The sequence below is a fragment of the Xenopus tropicalis genome, chromosome 2, assembly GCF_000004195.4.
Source record: "Xenopus tropicalis strain Nigerian chromosome 2, UCB_Xtro_10.0, whole genome shotgun sequence".
Classification (NCBI taxonomy): Eukaryota; Metazoa; Chordata; class Amphibia; order Anura; family Pipidae; genus Xenopus; species Xenopus tropicalis.
Window position 1 is genome coordinate 31,068,057 of NC_030678.2, and position 25,579 is coordinate 31,093,635.

Consider the following 25,579-nt stretch of genomic DNA (forward strand, 5'->3'; position numbering starts at 1 on the left):
AGGTGTGGCCAAACATTTTTGCCATAAGGTTAATTTCAGATTGCATTTCTTTCCACTGCAAACCATTGAATTCACTGATATTGCCCGCTTGTGTCTCAGCAGTGGCTGAGAATGCATACACTGGTCACTGTGCATGCAAGGTTGATTTTAGCACCATTTTTTGAGCAATAGCTTTGAAATCAGGCAGATTACCAAATCTAGGCCTGTAACACCATCTAAACTGTTTCTTTTGCAAACATGTTTTCTTCACACAAATTAAAGCTGTTGGTTCTTTTCTTTGTGTGACACAGGAATTTCACCTTTCGACTATGGGATGTTTGCTAAATCTTAAAATACAATTTTCAGTTCAGAGGCAGTTTTGTGTTGGCAGTGCTTTATTCTACACCTATACCATGCTGTTTAATGAATAGTTACATTGAAGGGAGCCTTGCATGTTTTTAGAACTGATTAAGAAAGCCCACAATATTGTCAGACATTAAAGGAGAAGGAAAGGCAAAGTCACTTGGGGGTGCCAAAATGTTAGGCACCCCCAAGTGACTTTAACCGCTTACCTCGTACCCCGGGCTGGTGCCCCTGTTCGGAGAAAACAGCACCAGCCCGGGGCACCTGGAGTGGATCGCTTCCTTCTTCCGGCTTCCACTTTCTAAACTGCCGGTGGCCGGGCATGCACAGTAGAGTGAAAAAGCCGACTTTAATGTTTAAGTTCGGCTTTTCACTCTACTGCGCATGCGCGCGCAGCGAATCGCAAAGGAGGAAGCGCAGGCAGCTACCCCGGGCTGGTGCTGTTCTCTCCGAACAGGGGCACCAGCCCTGGGTAAAAGGTAGGCGGTTAAAGTCACTTGGGGGTGCCTAACATTTTGGCACCCCCAAGTGACTTTGACTTTCTTTTTCCTTTAAGCAATGCTGGTCTGGGGGAAGCTGACTATAGCAATACACTGGCTGATCCTGTATGGTTTCCAGCCAATCAGCCTGCTAACCAAATTGATGGATACTGTACACTAATGTTCCATTTATTTGGGCCAAAGCTGCAGCTTGTCTTCACATCCTCATCTGCTGATGCACCGTGCACCGGCCAGTATTGTGTATTGGTAGATGAACATCCATGGAACCTAATCTTACATAGTAAATATCAGCGGCATACAGGTTCTGAAAAATCATATGAAGTTATTGGTTATCTTGGTGGTACTATAATCCAATTGAAGTCTCTGATACTTAAAAATAGGAATACACAAGCATAATCTGACTAATCTAAACAAAAATATGTGAAAAGATAGTATTTACCCCAAAAGGTTTCAACCTAATATTGCTGAAAGAGATGGTTTTACAGGATTATGAACTTTGGGGGTTTAAATACTAATGCAAAAAATAGAGTTCATGTTTTTTCTCAAGATTTTTTTTGAGATTTGAATTTAAGAGTCAGAATAAAAGTTCTGTGTCTTTATTTGGTAAAATGGGAGTATTTGTAAAGGTCAGAATACTTTTGCATGGCCCATTATGTGTCTTTATAGTCCTGAAGGTACTATAAATTGGCCATGGCCAGTTGGCTGTAGGGCCCACTTTTTAGAAGCAGATAATTCAGTGATGTATGTATGTATGTCTTTATTTATAAAGCGCTGCTTATGTACACAGTGCTGTACAGTAGAATACAGGGGTTAATTAAAATAGATAAATACAAAGTATAACAAAAAAATACAATTAAATACAAGGTACATTGCAATGAGTTAAGAATCAAAAAGACACAAGGATGGAGGTCCCTTCCATGAAGAGCTTACAATCTAGATCCCAAAAAGGTGGTTTGTGAGCAACATGTTGCTCCCCAAACCCTTGGATGTTGCTCCCAGTGGCCTCAAAATAGGTGTTCATTTTTGAATTTCTGGTTGGGAGGCAAGCTTTAGTTGTATAAAACCCAATGTAAAGCCAAACAGAGGCTTCTATAGGCTGCCAGTCCACATAGGGGCTACAAAATAGCCAGTTATAGCTCTTACTGGCACCCCCAGGAACTTTTTCCATGGTTGTGTTGCTCCCCAACACTTTTTACATTTGAATGTGGCTCACAGGTATAAAAGGTTGGGGATCCCTGATCTAGATGATCCCTGACCAGTGGCTCATGAGGTACATGTTCACATCACAAACCCATTTTCCTATAAGCAGAGCCTCGTGCAGGCCAGCAGGTCCCCATGGGGCAACCAAATAGCCAATCACAGCCCTTATTTGGTATCTTTTTTTTTTTTTTTTCCCGGAATGTGTGGCTCATCACTTTTTTTTTTTTTTTTTTTTTTACATCTGTGTGGCTCCTGAGTAAAAAAGGTTGGGGTTAAATTCCATTTACATTGCGCTGCTGGCTATCCCCTGGTCAATTATGCACGATTATGCACAATTTCTTTACAGTTCCCCACCAGAGAACTGGTTGTTGGCTTGCCACAGGTTCTGGAAAAGGTAGATCGCAGATGAAATGGAAGCTTCAGTTTTTCTTCCCCACCGTAATAAAAGATTTTTTAAAATAAATGAAACCGAATTCAATTGCTAAATTGTATATTGAAACTGAGGAAAATTAACCTGTTTACACATACAAACTGATACAGAAGGTAAAGAGGGCTCTGCTTATTAGAGCTTAGTTCTCCTGTATTGTCTGCATGAATTTTTGGCATAAGCAAAGTAAAAGGATAGTAAAATAAGACTTTGGCTTCACTTTACAAAAATCCAAGGATTCTGCCAAATGCTGGTTTCAGTGCTTGCTGTTAAAGATTTAAAACATTGTAAGTTTCAGACTGTGAGTGGTAGGCTCTCCAATCAATAGGAAAGCTGATATATTATTTGGTGGGAGATTGACTGTGCCTTGTCTTTAGTTGGGACAAGTATGTATAAATTTATAAAGGTAAAGTCATTTGTAACTGTGGGCAGTTACAGACAGGCTCTGTTTTCTCTGGGGACTGTACCCTAGCTGAAATGCAGAATGCAAATATAATTGCTCCCTTGGGTGCCGGCCCCATAGAGTAGATTTAGGTCACTTAACTCCTAAGGGCTCTGGCACACGGGGAGATTAGTCGCCCGCGACTAATCTCCCCGAAATGCCATCCCACCGGTGAAAATGTAAATCGCTGTAAATACGCTGCGGCGCGATTTCAGTGAAATCGCAGAAGTTGCCTTGAGAGGAAACTTCTTCGATTTCACTGAAATCGCGCCACCGCATATGCCATCCCACCGGCGATTTACATTTTCGCCCGGTGGGATGGCATTTCGGGGAGATTAGTCGCCCGAGAACAGGGAGATTTGTCGCGGGCGACTAATCTCCCTGTGTGCCAGAGCCCTAATAGTGTAGAAGGCACAAAAAAGCCACTGTGCGTAAACACAATAAAATGCCCATGTGTACCCATCTTCACACTAGTTACTCAAAACGCCCGTAATGTTATACAACTTTTTTCCCCCCTGGCTGTAGTTATCGGAAAGTTTTCTTTTGCTGATTTTATTTAATTTCTTCTAAAAACATTTGTCATAAGACTGTGGTGTGATGGTGCTCTTGTTTTGCCGTTATTACAGAGACAGGCAAATATTTCTGTTGGAACATCACAAGTTCAGAAGGGCATTGTTTTTGTCTGGTTTTGTGACCTCTCAACAGCAAGATTAGATCTTGCTAGATATTTTGGATATCAAAAAGAGAAGTGGGTAGGGGGTGGAGAAACTTTTAGTTTCTCATTGACCAGAACACAGAAATTCCAATATACCCTTTTCCATCAAGCATCTTTTGGTCATTTGACCAAATCATTTTTGACCAAATCATTGTGGTGATTCAAATGTTTTAATGTGCAAAGTGGTTAAACAGACCTGGTAGTGTTTTAGCTGTACCCAGGCAGAAATATTCAGCTGCTTTAGACCACTATGCAAAAAAGCAAATATGTGTTGTCATTTGATGGGAATGAAATGAGGCATAATGGTAGAACCCTCATTTTGGGTTTTTTAGGGGACCAGGAAAAATGCTCAAAAGTCAGGGTAATGCATTATATATTGGTGTGACCACAAAAATTGGTGTAAATGGGGGAAGAATTAAGGCAGGGTATGTAAAACTCACTGTATTAACAGAATTGCTCTATTCTATGCTGTGGTTGAAGAGCATTCTCAATAGATTGTATACAATAATATCTCAATTTTACATTTGTATTTAAAGGAGACATATAGGATTAATGAAAAACTTCTAATCTTGTAGGCAATTATAAGTAATATATGGTGGTGGTTTCACTTTGGTCTAAAAATTAATATCTGTAAAAATGGCCCCTTTATTGGAGCTCCCTATTGATTCTCTTGGGTCCCTAGGGTTTCAAATGAGGGTTGAGCTTGTCTAAACTGTCCCTGCCAGAGTTATAATAGGAGAGGGAATAGCCAGTCACAGCCCTGCAGCCATAAAAGCAAAGACAGGCTTCAGTTCCCTCTCGGGTCAGCCTAGTTGCTGGTTCCTAGCCTACAGAGCATTGTGCTAAGTGCCGCAGCCCCCCCTGCACAGCTTGGGAAAGGAGACCGCAGGAAGTGGTACTGATGGGTGGGGCGAGTAGGGGTTTTGCAGAAATTTTCGATAAATCAGCCTGAAACACTACTTTTTAGAGCACATTCCTTCTTTACTTAGATGAGTACAATTAATTGGCACAATATTGATTTTTACGCAATATGTCCCCTTTAAAGTTTTCCTGCCTTTTTATGCTTTATTTGAGGTACCGCTAATTGTAATGCATTTCAGTGGGTGCTTTTCCTGGAGTTTACACTTCATTTTCCTGCATTTAGCATCCATGTATTGTCCTGTATTCTCTGTTATATTGTTATCAGGAATTTTGGCTGGGTCATTATAGGACAGTTTTTGTTCTTGAGCCACTCCTTGTATAGGATCTCTATCCTGCTGATAGATGATTTTTGTGCAAGCTCTGGTTTTCGTATTAGACTGTTACTTTATAAAATCTTCCTTCTACATTTAGCAAATTGCTTAGCCCCTACTGATAGAAAGCCACACCGCAGGACTTTGTCACTATCTCGATACTTTACCTGTAGGCATTGTGTTTTTTAAAGTGTGGGCAGTGTTAGATTTGTATTACACCTTTGAAGAAATTTGCGGAAAAGCTCAATTTTTGAAAAAAAAAAAAACCCTTTTAACAACTGGGTTATGATCATGCTTTTTGAAAAAATTTCAGCTTTCCTTTCACAAGAAGTGATTCTAACACCCCCACACAGGCGAGCAGTTTTTAAAGCTTTTAATGTGTGTGGCTTGTGGTGTTTTAGGGTTAGAATGGTAAAAAACAAAAATGTATTTTATATTCGCATAGTCTAAAATGAATCATGGTTTGTCACAGTTACCTGTACAACAACATACTTTTATTATTGTATTGCCTGTTATCATTTTTATTTTTTTAATAGGAATTTCCTGTTCCTGAATATCGATCTTCTCACTTGGAAGCATCCCAGCTGTTACAGCAGCAGCAGCTTCGGAGACGGCCTTCTTTGTTGTCAGAATTTCACCCAGTGTCTGACAGGTATTTGTCCTTTTGTTGATTAATAAATTCTAATGCTAGGGCCTCATACAGAGTAATGAGGAGCAAATTCAGTGTACTTCCAGAAACAGAGCTTGGGAAAACAAGATAGTGCTGGTGACAATCTGCCCCTAGATTCCTAATAATATGAATCACTGGTGGGAAGACATACAGTGGATATAAAAAGTCTACATATCCCTGGTAAAATGTCAGGTTCCTGTGCTGTCCAAAAATGAGACAAAGATAAATTATTTCAAAACTTTTTCCACCTTTAATGTGACCTATAAACTGTACCACTCAATTGAAAAACAAACTGAAATCTTTTAGGCGGAGGGAAGAAAACCAAAAAAACTAAAATAATGTGGTTGCATAAGTGTGCACACCCTTAAACTAATACTTTGTTGAAGCACCTTTTGATTTTATTACAGCACTCAGCCTTTTTGGGTATGAGTCTATCAGCATGGCACATTTTGACTGCAAGATTTGCCCACTCTTCTTTGCAGAAACACTCCAAATCTGTCAGATTGTGAGGGCATCTCCTGTGCACAGCCCTCTTCAGATCAACCCACAGATTTTCAATCGGATTCAGGTCTGGGCTCTGGCTGGGCCATTCTAAAACTTTAATCTTCTTCCGGTGAAGCCATTCCTTTGTTGATTTGAATGTATTCGTTGGGCCGTTGTCATGCTGAAAGATGGAGTTCCTCCTCATGTTCAGCTTTCTAGCAGAAGCCGAAGGTGCCAATATTGACTGGTATTTGGAACTGTTCATAATTCCCTCTATCTTAACTAAGGCCCCAGTTCCAGCTGAAGAAAAACAGCTTCAAAGCATGATGCTGCCACCACCATGCTTCATTGTGGGTATGGTGTTCTTTTGGTGATGTGCAGTATTGTTTTTGCGCCAAACATATTTTTTGGAATTATGGCCAAAAAGTTCAACCTTGGTTTCCTCAGACCATAACACCTTTTCCCACATGCTTTTGGGAGACTTCAGATTTGTTTTTGCAAAATGTAGCCTGGCTTGGATGTTTTTCTTCGTAAGAAAAGGCTTTCGCCTTGCCACTCTAGCCCATAGCCCAGACATATGAAGAATACGGGAGATTGTTGTCACATGTACCACACAGCCAGTACTTGCCAGATATTCCTGAAGCTCCTTTAATGTTGCTGTAGGCCTCTTGGTAGCCTCCCTGACCAGTTTTCTTCTTGTCTTTTCATCAATTTTGGAGGGATGTCCAGTTCTTGGTAATGTCACTGTTGTGCCATATTTTCTCCACTTGATGATGACTGTCTTCTCTGTGTTCCATGGTATATCTAATGCCTTGGAAATTCTTTTGTACCCTTCTCCTGACTGATATCTTTTAACAAGGAGATCCCTCTGATGCTTTGGAAGCTCTCTGTGGACCATGGCTCTTGCTGTGAGATGCGACTAAAATAATGTCAGGAAAGACCAACTAGAGCAGCTGAACTTTATTTGGGTTTAATTAGAGGCACTTTAAATGATGGCAGGTGTATACTGACTCCTATTTAACATGATTTTGATTGTGATTGCTTAATTCTGAACACAGCTACATCCCCAGTTAGAAGAGGGTGTGCACACTTATGCACACTTATGCAACCACATTATTTTAGTTTTTTTGGTTTTCTTCCCTCCACCTAAAAGATTTCAGTTTGTTTTTCAATTGAGTGGTACAGTTTATAGGTCACATTAAAGGTGGAAAAAGTTCTGAAATGATTTATCTTTTTCTCATTTTTGTACAGCACAGGAACCTGACATTTTACCAGGGGTGTGTAGACTTTTGATATCCACTGTATGTGTCACAAAAACTACTAGGAAACTTTAAACTACTTCAGAATGCACAAGCAATGCATGTGTTTTCCCACCGGCGATTCACATTACTGCCTGTAGGTAGAAAGATAGGGATGTTTCATCTGTTGTGGTAGCACAGATTTACCACAGGTGGCAAAGCGGCCCATGTACCATTCCCCTTAATGACTGTGGCACACACAGCAAAGATTTTCATCATCTGTACTGCAAAGCTATATTCATAGGGATTTGTCACTCGCATGGAAAGGTGACAGCACCCTGTTTATATGTATTGAGAAGTTCCTACACACATTTTTGCAACATGTTAGTAGTTGTGCTCTAGCCCCTTGGATAATTGGCATGGTATCAAATCTCGACAGAAAAGCAAGGAGCGGCGCACACAAAATTGCGTTAAAAATGGGGGTTTACCAAAAGGCATATTATATCCATGACCCGTCTTATGTTTTTAGTAGAATGTATATTTGGTGTGAACTTAATTTTGTGATCATTTCTAGAAATCTTGATATAAGCATAAAGCTTAATAAGTAGGACTTTTTGGCTAGTGCTACACGGGGCTGAATTATCCCCTACACTGGCACCAGCTTTCTTACTTGCCTGCACCCGGAAGCACTGTCTCTGCCCGGGTCCAGGCAAACAAGGTGGATATCTGCAAAACACGAGAGTCTGCATCTCACAACCGATATCCCACGTGTCTGCGTTTTTCCACAGGCCGAGAATCAGCCCTGTTTGCACCTGCCGTTAGACCAGGTTTTGCTATTAAACTGTTTAGGCTAAAGAAAAAAAAAAGCAAGACTTAAAAGGGCAAATAAAGGCAAATAAAGTTTATGGTTTGCTAGTTCTGCATCAGGGTGTTATGTACCTTGTTGACAGAGCTACTAATATCTGCAGAGACAGAGCATCGTTTTACTCTGTGCTACTGGCCTTAAGGTAAAGTTGCCCAGATTATTATATTATTATACCTGTAAGCTATGAGCTATAAGCAGCTGTATTGGCCTCTTTAAGGAATGGCATGTGATATTGAGCTTTTTGTCTTTGCAACGATTAGTAGCTCCATGGGCATAGACAGCTTTCATTTTAATAGAACAGCCCCTGAATGGCTTAAAAATTCTACTTGGTACCATTGTCATTTCCATTCACTACATAATTATCCTTCTAGAGCATTGTCTCATGCTTTCTCATACCTTTGTTCCTTTTGGTCAGTTTGCATTTTTGTGTTGTAGTTTCTTACTATTGGCATCTTTTTTTTTTTTTTTTTTTAATAGACCCCAAGACAGGAGACAAGGCTATGAGCAACAGTACCATTCCGTTACCCAAAATGAGCATGAAGCCCTGGAATCCAAACGACCTCGATTAGATGTGTCGGATTCTCATTACAGAGTCGGCGCTGCTTCAGTTGTACCTTTGGTTCCCACCATCCAGGAGGGTGTCCGAGTGCAAAGTGAAGTTAAGAAGGTAGCAATAATACAGGTTAAATATTATGATTGCATGAGTTATATTTTTCCTTTCCTTAAAGCCTTCTGAACTGTGGTGTCACCGCTATTGTGTTTGTATTGGTCTTAAAGTTTAATTTTGATGCTGTTTGGGCCTACTAGTTTATTCATTTGTGGAATTTTTTTTTTTTTTTTTAAAGGAACAGGGTTTGCCCAGCAAACATGAGACTACTTCGTCACCTCTTTCTGGACAACCTGGAGAGGAACAGGAAGCCTCTCCATCTAAACTTTCTAAAGAAGAACTTATACAAAGTATGGACCGCGTTGACCGCGAGATTGCTAAAGTTGAACAGCAAATCTTAAAGTTGAAGAAAAAACAGGTATCTCTAAACTCAAGATCTGTTACATATATTGTGTTGGGTTTTGTGTTTGTTTGTGACCTGATGCCTATTTATTATATAGTAGTTGTGCTGTAAAGCCTGTTAGGGACATTTATGGGTGGAAGGGGCAAGTGCAGCATATACTTAAGTCATTGAACTGACATTTGAAAAAAAGCTTTGCTTGAATATTTTATTGGCACCCTTTGCTATGTTCACATTTAGAGCTCAAACATAAAGAGCTACGTCACGTCCTAAATTTTATCCATTTTTTTACTTGTATTATTATGAACTTATAAGCCCTCTTGATTTTTTTTTTTTTTTTTTAGTTTTGCATTTTGTTTAATTCATTATAAACAAACAATTGCTTTAAAACAATGACTAATATTGTCTTGCTTTATGATGATTCAGGATCAATATCTTTGTAGTAGTTTCCCCTCACACAAACTGCATTTAGGAAATAGTGGTACAGAAGTCCCCTAGACCAGTGTTTTTCAACCTTTTTTGGGCCAAGGCACACTTGTTTCATGAAAAAAATCACGAGGCACACCACCATTAGAAAATGTTAAAAAATTTAACTCTGTGCCCAGCAGCAGTGCCCCCCTAGTACATTGGTGCCAAGAGCAGTGCCCCCCTAGTACATTGGTGCCCAGCAGCAGTGCCCCCCTAGTACATTGGTGCCAAGAGCAGTGCCCCCCTAGTACATTGGTGCCAAGAGCAGTGCCCCCCTAGTACATTGGTGCCAAGAGCAGTGCCCCCCTAGTACATTGGTGCCCAGCAGCAGTGCCCCCCTAGTACATTGGTGCCCAGCAGCAGTGCCCCCAAAAGTCAGTGTGCCACGTGGCCCGAGCTACTAAGAAAAACTGTAGCATCGCCGGGCCCCCTTTGAAAGTAAAAATTGCGGCCCTGCCTACGGCACACCAGTCAGCATCTCTAGTGTGCCGCGGAACAGTGGTTGAAAAACGCTGCCCTAGACTTTTGACTAGATGTCAAAACACCATTTTAAATGCAATTCATGCATGTGACTCCAGATGTTTCTTCCTTGGATTTAGGATCAGAACTACTGTCCCACAAGACAAAGCAGGATCAAAAATCCATTATTTGAATGCCACATAAAATGGCAGTGACACATGGGGCATTTTATCTGATGCTTTCATTCGGTGGACAAAAGCACGTCTGTTAGCCTGTCACTGCTATAGATATATCTAAATGTACTGAGCCCTGTCTGATGCAGAGCGGTAACAGTCGAACCAAAGCATTGAGGTTTGCCTGTTGCTGCTCACGACTGTGTCCAATAGGTCTCTTTACATTTAATAATATTAGAAGCTGGAACAGACACTGTCAGCTGCTGGAGGGCAGTAGAGGTCAAAATGTGCTGTGTGTTGTTTACTGCACATCTGCTTGGAATACCTGTGGTAGATTCAGGCATGATAGTAAAAGCAATATAGGCCCTTAGCTAAGGCAGAGTAAATAAATACCTTGTGTACGGTGTTTTTTTTTTTTGCATAATTGTTCTGATAGCTCAGTATTTATAGTAATGATGCACAGGACCTTTTGTTGCCCATGATAAATCTTAAAGTGACAGTAACACCAAAAAATTTCAGGTGTTATAAATTAATTAGAATGTAATGTACTGTTTTGTATTTGCTTTAGAAACCCTAATATAGTTGATTTAAATAAAGCTGCTGTGTAGCCATGGGGGCAGCCATTCAAGCTGGAAAAAGGATAAAAGGCACAGGTTACATATAACAGGTTAGCTGATAACCGATGTATCTGTAGAGTACAATAATGTTTTTTATGTTATCTGCTAAGTAACCTTTGCCATATGTCCAATTTTTACAACTTAAATGGATGCCCCCATGGCTACAAAGCAGCTTTGTTTACATACATTTTAGTAGTATTTCAGAGGCAAACACACCAGTTGTACCAGTGCAGGGCAGCAGTACATTATACTGTTATTCATTTTATATACTTTTATTTTTTGGCATTCCCATCCTTTGTTTCCTTACCACTGGCTAAACAACAAATGATCCATGGGGTTTAGCCACACAAGGATTACTTTGGGCAACCTCACGCATGTGTATGTTTCCCACCAGCAATTTGCATGTTAGCCGGTTGGAAGGAAACAAGGGGGAATCAAAGGATGTTCTGTTGTCCGTGGTAGAGACGATTTATCACTGGGGACAAAACATCCCATGTGCCATTACACTGGAGTAATAAGATCAGGTGTGCCTTTCTGGACTACTAACTTGGTCCAGTCAGCAGCTTATGGCAATAGCAAGCGGGGAAATTAGTAGCGAGATTTAACAGGGGGCGACTAATCTCCCTGTGTGCTATTGCCCTTGTAGCCCTGTTTATATGAGGGCAAAACAGTGGCCTCACTGACGGATATCTGATCCAGACTTGGATTTCTCAGCCAGTGCAATTGATATGTAACCGTGAGGCATGGCACAGAATCACGCTGTCCATTTGGTTCATCCAAATAATTTGTTCACTAGTATCTGCTGGTAAATCCATTATCCCCGTTATAATTTTTCATTTATAATACCATCATAGGATAGCTATAGCTTATACGTTATACTATATCTTAGTAAGGCTTTTTGGCCAGGCAGATTCACAGATATGCTTATAATACGAGAGAACAGAACCAGGCAGTGTCTTTCCCATGTTCAGAACGACTGTTGAGTTATTACATGATGCAGTGATATTTTTTTTTTCCTCTTTGCGTAACTTAGCAACAGCTTGAAGAAGAAGCAGCAAAACCTCCAGAGCCAGAGAAGCCCGTCTCCCCTCCACCTGTGGAACAGAAGCATCGCAGTATAGTCCAAATTATTTATGATGAAAACCGGGTAAGTAAAACTGATTTAATTATGCTTTTTTTTTTTTTTTTTTTTATACTGTATGCCCCAGCAGAGCAGAAGTTTTTTTTGTTTTTTTTTAATAGGGTTGCAAGCAATCCATAATTAATGGAAAAATTGAATAAAATAACTAAAATATCTGGCAGAACACAGAACTGAATTTTAGTTTGGATATTTAGATCAGAGAAAAATAAAAAATTGCATCATATGGGAAAAAAAAATATTGGCTTTTTCTGTTGTCACATGACATAAGCATTTGGGGCCAGTTCAACCAGTCAGGATTTGGTCAAATCCTGCAAAAAGTTCTCAGAATCCCAAATCAAATACTAGATTTGCTGAATCCCAAATTTTGTTGATATTATACACATACACAGTCAACTTGAACTATTTATTTCTCACAAAACATACCCAAGCACCTTCTAGGGCACAGATTGCTTGACCATGATATGGAAATTAAGCTCTTGGACAAAAGACATGCTATTATGTAGAGGATACTGATAACTGTAGTTCAGCAAAAAGAAGTTAATAAAAAACATGCATTTCTACATTTAAAATATCTGTGAAATGTATTGTTGTAGTAGTCTTAAATGTACAAAGCCTGTAAATTACCGTATTGCTTGAAGACAAGTGATTGGGGGTTTTGGTGTTACAGCTTTACAAGATTATTCCTGCCTATTGGCATAAAGGCTTTGTTGAATATAGATAATGTTTTGCATTAAATTCTGATGAGATTATGGTCCCCACTGAAATTTTCAACCTCATAGGTGTTAGTTGCTATGAAAGCAGATAGTGTAGCAGGGCATGTTGCCATGGCCTCGGAACATCTTCATAGGGTACAGGGATCTGTCCTTTTATATTTATATCTGTATATAAGTATTTGTGATAGCTGTGTATACAACTATACATGGAATGCAGTAGTCTGTGTATGGTAGAATGATCCCAGATTTGTAGGTTGGGGAGCAGCACTGCTGATAATGCATACACCACCACTAGCAGACACAAGTTAATTGACAGTAGGGTCACCGTTAGGAGTTTCCTCTTGCAACAACCTTGTTGTAAATATCTTTGGAACAGGACCTATAGGCCTGGGTTTCACACTCAGCTGCTTTGGATATGATTACTTCGTTTGACTCCAGAAACTGTCAGCTCTCAGTATTGGTGCATATGCCTATATCCATTCTGTAGTGAATTTCTGCCAAGGAAACCAGTTTTGATCTCTGTACCTTATGCCAAATTTCCTGGTGCAAGTGTGATATTTTAAAGGTGGTTATTTGGAAACTACATAACCAAGCCTTTTTACAGAGTAAGGTTTATTGCTCTGAGGGTAACAAAACAAATGTGTTTTTCTATTTGACCAAGGCTGCAATCAAAAGGTCCAGTATCTATACTTTACATGTAAATGCACACCCTTGCACATATATTTTGTGCATTATCAGGGGTTAGCAACTGATGATTAATTTTAAAGTGTATTGTGCTTAAACATGAAGGGTCATATTCAGTCATGCCTTTGTTAGTAGAGATTAGGGGGACATTTATCAGGAAACAAATACTGCAGTAAAGCATACATTTTTTTGTTGTACCTAAAGGCAGATCTCATTCTCACCTTTACATCTGTTGCAGATTAAAGGGGATATATAGCATACATTTTTACAATGCACTAAACCATGTAAAAAACTGTAAAATAGAAGGAAGTGCTTTTATTTTTATACCTTTTGGTTTGAATATGTCCATAACTGCTTGAAAACTGTGCTCTACCCAGACCTTATGCCAGCTTCCGGTTTAGATGGCTCAGGGCCCCCCCTCATAGACTTCTATGACACCCTCATCTACTTAAAGTGAAGTGAATAATCATTCATGTTCATTTGTGAGTGTTTGTTTTTTCCTGATAAAAAAAGATATTGCACGGAATGTAGAGAAAGTATAATGTTGAAAACCGAATGATGCCCATTTTGGAACATGAAGTTATTTGAATCTTATGTCAGGGTATTTTCTGGCGTTTAGTAGCCATGACAGGTATCTACTGCTAAGTAGTTCTGCGTGTCTTTACCCTAAGGTCAATTTAATTAAAAGCCAATTTATTTGTATATTTTTTGCCTGTATATTTTTGTAATGTGGTGAAAACTCACGCTAATGAGGGGAAAACATGCAAAGCATCTAGACCGTGCCCTGGTTTAATTTTTACCCTTGACCACAATGCCAAGGTAGTGTTATCCAGTGAGCCTAAATATACATTCTGCAGTGCTGGATATTTTTCTGTGCAGTTACAAGTTTCTCTGTAGAGAGACACTCTTTTTTCACGGTCACTCTTCTTTTCATTGTTCTACTAGTTGTACTCAAGACTGCATTTTAAAAGCAGCATCTGGTAGTAATTGTTAGTGATGTGCGGGTGGAGAACCCTAACCCACCCACTCCCAACCCAAACCCGACCCAGCTTCTCCCCTCTATTTTGTAGACACATACCTGTGGGTATCGGGCCGGTCTGCACATCACTTGTAATTGTGATTTTTAAATGTTAAGTTTCAATACTTCTCTTTTTCTTGAAAGGGTTAGAACACAAAGTCAGGTTCCAGTTGTAACGCCCTCTGCCAGTACAAGTCTAAAGCCCTGTATTAATGTTTTTCATTGGAAGTAAAGGACACTGGCTACAATGGGGCTGTTTAGCTCTGGACACTTTTAAGCTCAGATTTTGTTCCAATGCAAATAACTTTTTTATTTTCACTTTTAGAAAAAAGCAGAGGAAGCACATAAGATCTTAGAAGGTCTAGGTCCAAAAGTAGAGCTGGTAAGTTTGTGGCATTTAATTTACAATGTCTGCGCATTTTTCTTCTAGCAAGGAAATACAGGGTTATGGAAGGTAGCTCATAGTACAAGTTGATCCAGGGACTGGTCCCATTGCCATCTAGATTCCCCCCGCAGCAAATTATTGGGGCTTCAGGAGGGTTTTTTTTTTGCCTTCCTGTGGATCAAATAGCAGATGGGCAGGTTATACATAGACATAAGAATATATGCTTCTTTAGTACTCTCCAGTTACATAGTCTTGTGTTTGTTGGTGGATATCTTGCACCTGGGCGGATTCTGTGCTTCTGGGTGCAGGCACAACTGGAAGATTTTTTAAATAATAATGGCGGATTGTTAGCCTGTGCTTAGCTGCAGGCTAACAATCTTCCCTGTGTGTCCTCGCCCTAAAGGAAAAATCACTGGGGAGGCCAATTTGTTGGGGGCCACTCAGTAATTGTATTTGCTTACCTGCCATCTTGGGCTTGACAGTCTTGCCCATGTGCCCTTGTCCTTACTTCTCCTTTACTGTTTTCTGTTTGCACAGAAATAAATAGCTGTTCAGACCAACTTAGTAAATTTGGATTACTTTTTATTTGTGGTACTGGTTAAAGGAACAGTAACTCCAAAAAATGAAAGAGCTTTAAAGTAATAAAAATATAATGCACTATTGCCCTGCACTGGTAAAACTGGTGTGTTTGCTACAGTAACACTACTATAATTTATATAATAAGCTGCTGTGTAGCCACGGGGGCAGCCATTCAAGCTGGAAAAAAGGAGAAAAGGCACAGGTTACATAGCAGATAACAGATAAGCTCTGTAGAATACAACAGTGTTTTATCTGTTATCTGCTATGTGCCTGTGCCTTTTCTCCTTTGAATGGCTGCCCCCATGGCTACACAGCAGCTTATTTATATAAATTATAGTAGACTATCTGAAGTAAACACACAACTTTTACCAGTGCAGGGCAGCAGCACATTATATTTTAGTTACTTTGATACACTTTCATTTTTTGGTGTTACTGTTCCTTTAAGCCCTGTTTTGCTTTTCTAAAAATCTAACTGATCTTGAGGTGTCAGATATTCTGCGCATTTTAATGCGGAGCAAATTAGCTTTTTTATATACATCTGGAACCATAACTGTTAAGTAAAATTGTCATCTCTAAGTGCATTAGTGCTCTCAAAAGCTTGTCCATTACCCAGTATGTACATGTGACTAGAATGCTACTATAAAGGAAGACTGCTAGCATTATCAAGTAAAGTGCAGTCATTTCTTTTGCAGCCTCTTTACAACCAGCCCTCAGACACAAAAGTTTATCATGAAAACATCAAGACGTAAGTATACTGGTTTGCCCTCTGTTTTATGAAGCAGTAATCTTAATTGGGTTTTAGTGCTTGCAGACACTTTGATAAATAAGGGTAGTCTGTGTTCAATAGCTTTTGTAACCAGTTAGTGTTTCTTATAGGTATACATAGCAGTATAAAAGGTGAGAGGAGCAGGTTCTAAAACAGTGGAATAAATGATGCATTATGATTTCCATAACCCTCTGCTCTCTTGCTTCTGCAGCTAAAGGTCTGCATTGCAGATACTTTCCATTGAATCATCTAAAGACCATGCTTTTAAACATATCCCTTCCATGCTTGATAAATAATAATAATTAGGCATAGCAGTTGTTACTTGATGATCCAGCATAGCATAACATAGAGTCCCTTAAGCTTCTGGTGCAGCACATTTCTAGTATAGGGACTGCTGACTAACTGGATTTTATGGATAAACCATATAAAGACCCTGATTAATCCTGTACTAAGTGAAAATACTTACACAGATAATTCCTCTGCCATCTACATAGATTATGCATTTACAAACTTTGCAGTTCAGCAACAACAGAACATTAGTTCTTACTCTCTTCATAGTGGAAATGTGTCCTTTGAATGAGACATACATTTGTATGCATAGCATATAGTGCATTCAGTTTAATGCACTATAAAAGAAAAATGTGAAAGCTTTCAAACAGGGCTTATAATGTAACTGTTTGCCTTTTTTTGATGATTTTGTTTTAAAACATGAATTGCCATATATATGGTTCAGTGTGACCATCAGCGCTTCGGTATACCAGTGAATTGACCAACCATTACTTTAAGGGGAAGGCCTAGCTATATTTGAGTGAATTATTTTAAACCATTTCCTTTTTGGGTAGCCTAGTAAGAGACATTTGTAACTGTGTCATGAAAACCCCTTTGTAAACAGAACATGTGCATTGGTTATTATATATATGGCTTATATGGTGTGTGTTGAAATTGGTTAAAGCCTGGTTCAAATTGGTGGACAATGTTTTTGCATATTAATAGTTAAGACTATTTAAGAAAACGATAAAAAATCTATTATGCCCAAGAAATGCTGTGATCTGTGAAATAGCTCCAGGACAAACATCTTTTTTTTTTCTCTCCCAGGAATCAGGTGATGAGGAAAAAACTAATACTGTTCTTTAAGAGAAGAAATCATGCTAGAAAACTAAGGGTAAGTACTGCCTATATATATTGCTTCAATTTTTTTAAACATACATAGATAATTGTTCAGATTACTTGGAGATTAGTTATTTTTCCTCTGGCTCACAGGGGCCATTTCACAAATATAGGCTTCTGGAGGCAGTCAGATCCTCCCTCACCTTGTACCATGTTGAATAGATGTATTCCTGAACTTGAAGTGCCTCTGCTTTCCAGAGTATCTGTTCACTTTCACCGATGGAAAGCTGAGTGACTGCAAGTTCCAGATTCCATTTCATACAACCAGGTGAAGGGAATGCTTCTGCCAGACTGGCTGGTGGGAAAATGATCATATGATAATGGTTTTCTCTTAATCAAAATAATTAGCTGTATCTGGGAAAATAAATAAAACCTATCTTATTTTTTCAGATATTGTTTATGCACATCTATACATAAACCATACTAAATGAGCTTTTGTTAAAAAATAGTATTTTTTCTTGTAATTAGCTAGACTGCGCTTTCATAAGAAATCTGATTATCACACTAGTTGTTGTCATGGAGTGTTGTACACCCACCCCAGAGATCAGTATGTGCAGTTTTTTTTTTCTCCCTCGTTCATTTTTAGGCTAGATACTTAAGATCTAATACAATATAACTACCCTAATATGGGCCAGATTGCCGAAACTGATTGCTCTGCAGCTAAATAAAAATTATAATTAGTTGAAAAAAAGTTAATGAGTTCACTGACTTAATGGTAGGCACTTTTGAATGAACAGGATGAGAATTGGCCTGCGTTTCCACTTAGCAACCATGTACACTATCCTGTGGACTTACATCAGCAATACTATCCCTTATCCAGAAAGTTCTGACTTACTGGAAGGTCATCTCCTATGGAGAGAGTTACTTTTTCTCTGTAATAATAAAACCGTACCTTGTACTTGATCCCAACAAAGATATAATTCATCCTTATTGGAAGCATTACCATCCTATAGGGTTTAATTATTGTTTAAATAATTTTTAGTATGCATAATTATGGAAAGATCCCTTATCCGGAAAACCCCAGGTCCCAAACATTCTGGATAACCGGTCCCATACCTGTATAAGCTGGTCACACATGCTTCTGGTTTTCCCATGCTTCTATATCTGCCATTAGAACTGGAAAAAGGAAAAATCAAATTTTCCAGTAAAATTGCCCATCGTAGGTTTTAAATATATGAAGACTGGCGCTTTAATAGCGAAATGTATTACAAGTTCATCCAGGGGCTCATCCTAGTGCCATGGTTTTTGTTTATTTATTTATTTTTTTTCAAGCAAACCTCTATATCTACATACATTTGCAGTGAAATTTTGCAGATTTAGACAAGTGGTATTTTAATATGGTTCACCAGTAAACATTTAGTCAGTTGGGTTTATTTTGTTTTCAAAGTAATTCTCAGTTTATTACTCTAAAAGGTTGGCTTAGGTAGCAGAGATCAAAGGACTAAATGTTGTTGCCCTTTTCTGTGGCTTGATGTAGCTATATTATTCTCTTGAAACAACTATTAAAACTTTTTGTTAAAAGGATTTGTTGCTTATGTTGACATTCAGAAAGTCATTGAAGTACATCAGCTATTCCTTGGTTCTTTTAATAGGAACAGAACATTTGTCAGCGCTATGATCAGCTGATGGAGGCTTGGGAGAAGAAAGTTGACAGGATAGAAAATAATCCTCGGAGAAAAGCAAAGGAGAGCAAAACCCGAGAATATTATGAGAAGCAATTTCCTGAAATAAGGAAGCAGAGAGAGCAGCAGGAGCGTTTCCAGAGGTCAAAAATAATGTATATGCATATTTCTGTAGATTTGTTATGAACATTTTACCCTTTTACCATTTGTCTGTTTTTTTTCCCTTTGCAGTGATTTAAAAACTATTAGGATGTATAGTAAAGAACTCCAATCATGGTATATAACCTTTAATTAAAGTTAACTTTAATTTTTAATTTCAGGGTTGGGCAGAGAGGAGCTGGGCTGTCAGCAACCATAGCCAGGAGTGAACATGAAATATCTGAAATTATTGATGGTCTTTCTGAACAGGAGGTGAGTTCACAGTAGTGTTGGTGTTTTACTGTGTGTGTATGACAGGGTCCCCTTTTTTTTTTTTTTTTTTTTTACCCCTAATCCACATCAGATGTAAAAAGTTTTGGGAAGCCATACAGTCATTGTCTTTAACTGGCTATTTGGTAGCCCCATTTGGACTTCCAGTCTGTGGGAAGTTTTATTTGGCAGTAAACCTGATTTTTATACCTCTAACCAGGAATTAAAAAAATTTGCATCTTTCTTGGGTCCACTAGGAGCAACGGCAAAATGGGCGGTGAACAACATGTGCCAACCAGTGACTCTGTAGTCACTGATTGGTATTGTGTTTTTGTTATAAACACTAACTGGCGTGTTGCTTTTCTCTTTTCATATACTAGATCAGTGCTGTGCAACGTCTGTGGTACCGGGGGGCCAGAATTTTTCTGACCTATATGATAGAGGGCCAATAACTGAAGCCAGTTTTGCCCACTTACCTTTTTTTAAACCACACCCACTTTGAACTACACCCATGATATCACAAGACCTTTTAAGACCAAAAAATCAAATGATTGGTGCTCACTGCAGGGATATCACTCATATGAAAAATGAAGCCATTTTAAGATACAGGTATGGGATCCCTTATCCAGAAACCAGTTATCCAGAAAGTTCCGAATTCAGGAAAGTCCATCTCCCACTTAAATTATGGAGATCCAAATTACGGAAAGATCCCTTATCCAGAAAACCACCAGGTCCCAAGCATTCTAGATAACAGGTCCCATACCTGTATTTGCTTTAAATCCATATGCCTTCTCCTCCCCTTTGGCTATCACAGCAATACAGCACATAAACACCTCAGGGACCGTATAATTATTTCCATAGCCTAACAAACCCCACAACAGGCAGTGTAGGCCAGGCAGAGTATGGCACACACAGGCAGTGTAGGCCAGGCAGAGTATGGCACACACAGGCAGTGTAGGCCAGGCAGAGTATGGCACACACAGGCAGCGAAGGCCAGGCAGAGTATGGCACACACAGGCAGCGTAGGCCAGGCAGAGTATGGCACACACAGGCAACGTAGGCCAGGCAGAGTATGGCACACACAGGCAGCGTAGGCCAGGCAGAGTATGGCACACACAGGCAGCGTAGGCCAGGCAGAGTATGACACACACAGGCAGCGTAGGCCAGGCAGAGTATGGCACACACAGGCAGCGTAGGCCAGGCAGAGTATGGCACACACAGGCAGCGTAGGCCAGGCAGAGTATGGCACACACAGGCAGTGTAGGCCAGGCAGAGTATGGCACACACAGCGTAGGCCAGGCACAGTATGGCAAACGCAGGCAGCGTAGGGCAGGAGACAGAGAAACCTATCAGGGTCTTACAGGTATGAATAATACAGGGGCTTCCCAGCACATACTCTATGCTGCTGTCAGTTTCCTGAGCTTAGGGACTGACTTGCAATAAACTGTATGTATAGAATGTAAATAGTAACAATACAAGGCTGATTATTACTTAATTTAGACTCTGATTACATGTAAATTTAAAAACCAGGGAAATTTGCATCACAATGTAGTTATCAAGTTTTGCATGAACATGTGAACCTCATTTTCCTCTTGATGATTTTCTACGACCCTAAGCTTAGCTTCTCAACAGCTGCTCAGAGCACATTGACCATGCTTGTCACTGACATGCCTAACAGAATCCAAGATGATGGTCCCGCAGTGTACAACTTTATAGGCATAAATCATAGCTGTTTTAGAGATTCTGAAACTTTAGGTTGGTGCAGTAAGTCAGTTTCAGTTTTAGTATGTAAAATACAGCATTTGTAAGCCATATTGTTTTTAAAGGTTTAGTTTTCCTTTAAATCTAAACATTTCTTTCCATTTAGTTAGGCTACTCCAGTTTTTAGTGGAGAAACATTTATTTTGTAATTTTCAACTTCTTTCCATGTCCCTTACCACAAGTGCCATATTTATTGGATCTCATGCAGAGACAAAGAGGTCAAGATATATTTTGTTAATAGTTCTTTGGAAAATGAAAGCCAGTACTCTTGTAGGCTTTAGCTGAACTAGTGTTTCCTTTTATTTCTGGGCCCTTTGTCAAATCCGAGAATAACATGTCCATTTGGTTTGTAATTGTCAACATCTGTTTCACTCTGCATAATCATACCCAGGAACATGATAAGACTATATAACCAAAGGCAATGGTGTTCCCTTTGTTAAACAAAAAACAAAAAAAAAACTTGTTTACAGTGTTTTACTTTTTTTAAAAAAAAAAAAAATTCAACTGAACATAAAAGAGTTGCATGAATTTACAATTTCCTCATGGCCTAGAATAAATAACGGAAATTTAAACTTAAGCAGTTTCTTCACCCTTCCTTCAATAAACAGCTTATTGCAAAGACGTCATGGATGGGAAGTATTTATTTTTGCAGGGAACTTTTAAAAAGAAGACATGATCTTAAAGATACTGTCTCTGTGTGATTTTACATGTGTCTGAGCAGTGCCAGTTGTTTAGTTACACATGTTGTGCTTCTTTTTCAGAATAATGAAAAGCAGATGCGCCAACTCTCAGTCATTCCACCCATGATGTTTGATGCGGAGCAAAGGAGGGTAAAATTCATTAATATGAATGGTTTGATGGAGGATCCCATGAAGGTGTACAAGGACCGGCAGTTTATGAATGTGTGGACTGACCACGAAAAGGAGATTTTTAAAGAAAAGTAATTATCTCTAGGCTGTGTTTCTAAGTATAATATGTGTTAAATCATTTTACACATTCACACCTTTTGATACCAGATTTTGATTTTCATATGAAAAGTGAGAAACTTTAACTTTAAAAAAAAACAAAGAAAAAATTGTGATAAAAGGTTGGTGAAAAGAAATATACATTAGATTTTAACATTTTTCATTTTGACTGCCCTAATCTTTATTTCACTCCTATATAAAAATAGGTTCTCACAGATCAGTTTATATATGGCCTGCTAAAATATAGCAACATTGGATTCACTGTAGGTGGCTCCTTGAATGTCGCTTCTCATACCACAGGGAATTTGCTTTAAATGCTCTAGAACAGGGGTGTCAAACTCAATCACATATGGGGGCCGAAATCTAAAAAAAAGTCGCTGGCCAAATTTTTTATTAATATACTTGGTAAGATACTAAGGGGTATATTTATCACAATGTGTAAAAAGCAGGGCTGTGGAGTCAGTAGATAAATTCTCCGACTCCTCAGTTTCTGATACTTCCGTCTCCGACTCCTCTGTTTTTAATATGCTAATGTATTTTATACATTCATACAGTCAATGAAAAGCTTCATGGTCACTCAACGTGTTCGTTTATGCACTGCGTGCATTGGGCTTTATTCTTATAGCAGAGAAGTAATTAATTATGACTGTTTGTGAATTGGGACATTTAAACTTGCTTTATTTTTTTTTTTTTTTTTTTTATTCCCATTTAAATTTAGTAGGAGTCGGTTCATTTTTTGCCGACTCCGACTCCAGGTACCCAAAATTGCCTCCGACTCCTCGACTCCGACTCCACAGCCCTGGTAAAAAGTGGACTAAAACATTACTGGTGATGTTGCTCATAGCAGCCAATAGATACTTTGCTACTGTTGAAATCTGATTACTGATTGGATTCCTTGGGCAACATTACTGGTAATGCTTCACTCCACTTTTTACACAGAATGATAAATATACCCCTTAGTCTTAGTTACTTTACTGTGTGAGGAAAATGGAAATTGATCAGGCTTGATGGTCAGACACACTCACCACGGGCCACATAAAACAGCCAGGTGGGCCGGATTTGGCCCCCGGGCCTTGTGTTTGACATATGCTCTAGAACAGTGCTGTCCAACTGGTGGCCCGCAACCCCCCTGTGTGTGGCCCCCCACCTGTCGGGCTGCTTTGATGGCTTACCTTTGTGTAAACTCTAAATGGTATCAATACTGAGATTAACTGGCCCCCTGCATGGTTTTCACCTCAGATTCAGGCTGCAATCACCCTGTATTGTTTAAAAATGTAATCCCCTGTACTTTTCACATCTTTTAATTCCTTCATTGTTCAACCCCTGCAGTGTTCACACCTCAGGCTCAGGCTGTAATCACCCCCATTGTTCACCTGTTCACACCTCAGACATTGTAGGTACTGCTTGATCTATGCTGCCTGTGTGTATGGCACACAGAGGCAGCATAGGGTAGGCAGAGTATGGCACATATTCAGCATAGGGCAGGGAGGGTATGGCACACACAGGTAGGGCAGGCAGAGTATGGCACACACAGGCTACACAGGCCAGGGAGGGTATGGTACACACAGGCAGGGTAGGGCAGGCAGAGCATTGCACACACAGGCAGCATAGGACAAGCAGAGTATGGCACACACAGGCAGCATAGAACAGGCAGACATAATATCATTCTGTTACATATGAATGATGGTTGGTATCCCGGCAGTAAGGACCAAGCATTTGGAATTTTGCTGTGCTACCACCATTGTGATAAAATAGGTTTGGTTTGAAGTGGGTGTGGTTTTAAAAAGGGGAGTGGTCAAAACTGGCTTCCATTAGCGGCCCTCCACCATGTGTGCTAGAGAAATTCCAGCCCTCGGCACCACAGAAGTTGGACAGCACTGCTCTAGAAAGTGGTCTGAATGAAAAATGTATTTTATGTTGCCCATGCTCATCTGGTCCCAAACTAGAGTTCTTTATAGGCAATAAATCTATGATCAAATGAGGTTCATTGCTTTAGACACAAATAAACTTTAGGTTCTGTAGTGTTGTGCAAAGCTAGGTATATATGCTTCTGCACCAAATTTATTGTGCAAAAAAATGGGCTGTAAATTGGCTGTAAATTGGCTGACTCTATCTTACACAATTTCAGTTGAAAAATACAACAGTCCATCAAGTTCAGTCTCTCCAAATTAGTGTTGTGCATGCCAGCCCATCACTCTTAGCACGTTTGGCCCGGAGAAACATTCTACCCACAACCCTCCTTGCCCTCAACCAAGCTCTTCTGGTGTTTCTCCTCCGGCCATCGGCATCTTTTATTTATAACCTTGTGCCCGACCTTTACCCTCCAGTGATATCAGAGATGGGCTGATTGGATGCAGGTATATAAGGGGGTGGGTTGAAGTCGGACAGGTTGACCTATCTGTCTGGATATTATGCTTAAACTAGAAGGTGTTACTAGAGTATGCACTCCGCATGCAGACAGCCATATTCAGTAACACGCATGCACATAATGATGAAGTCTACTGGCTCGCTTATTATTTTTCATGCATGTGACAGCATTTATTTTGTTATTTATTTTTTTAAATATCATTTCTTCCAACCGGAGTGCAGCCAGATTTTTTTTTTTTTTTTTTTTTTTTTGGGCAATATCATTCTGTTGTTACCACAGTTGGTTCTTATAGCAGTACTTGTCCCAACTTGGGCTCTACTTTTTAGTAATACCCGGTATGGAATGCTTTATCTAAAAACGATGTAGATTTTATGGAGAGTTTCGAATTGGGAAAGACCATCTTCCATAGAGTCCCCTTTAAGCAAATAATAATTATTTTTAAGTATGATTCCCTTTATTCCTTTATTAATTTCAGAACCTTGTAACAACTTCATAAAGCCACATTGGTGGCAAGCCAGTTCTATTTTTTTTAATTTAATGCCTAAATGTAATTTAGTAGAGTTAAGTTATGGTGATCAAAATTACAGAAAAATCTCATATCCAGTTAAACCAATGCCCTAAGTATTCTGGATAACAGATCCTATATCTGTACTTTGATCTTGCACCCAGCTGAAAATTGATCATAAAGATATGTCCAGGAAAGTAAAACCATCCATTGGCACTTAAGTAAGTTTGTACATACAATTATGCATGTTTTAAAACTAAACTTTTACAAATTTATTCTTTTATGCTTTTATGTGGTTTGTTAACCTTTTTTTTCCCCCCTCCTCCACTAGATTTGTACAACACCCTAAAAACTTTGGACTGATAGCCTCGTATCTGGAAAGAAAGGTAGGCTGTCGGTTAACCTTTTTCAAACTTATAAGAATGCTTGTATAATTATTTTTTATAAACCCCTTTGCCACCTAAATAAATGAAGTTTACACTGCATATAAATGCAGGCTGAGAAACAAAAGCAGTTTGTGCAGACACCAGAGTGGGCCAAGGCAAGCAGCCAAACAGGCATTGTGTGTTGGCTTGTGTGCAGACACAGAATAAATTTCATTGTGGAAATGCATGAGTGTGCAGTTGTGCACCTGTGCACCAAAGTCCACTCTGTGTGTC

The 25,579-nt window shown here is 39.3% G+C and overlaps 1 protein-coding gene across 14 annotated transcripts in view; it reads left to right on the plus strand.

The window, feature by feature from the left end:
* ncor1 (nuclear receptor corepressor 1) overlaps nt 1–25,579 on the plus strand; it is a 101,127-nt gene that overhangs the window by 14,098 nt on the left and 61,450 nt on the right. For 9 of the 14 annotated variants that reach the window (XM_031896068.1, XM_031896061.1, XM_031896057.1 and 6 more), the window contains exons 3-13: nt 5,395–5,510; nt 8,592–8,781; nt 8,960–9,139; nt 11,872–11,985; nt 14,720–14,776; nt 16,036–16,103; nt 17,220–17,286; nt 18,884–19,056; nt 19,234–19,324; nt 21,844–22,022; nt 25,252–25,306. In XM_031896068.1, the coding sequence (XP_031751928.1) occupies nt 5,395–5,510; nt 8,592–8,781; nt 8,960–9,139; nt 11,872–11,985; nt 14,720–14,776; nt 16,036–16,103; nt 17,220–17,286; nt 18,884–19,056; nt 19,234–19,324; nt 21,844–22,022; nt 25,252–25,306 (1,290 nt within the window). 14 annotated transcript variants of the gene reach the window in all.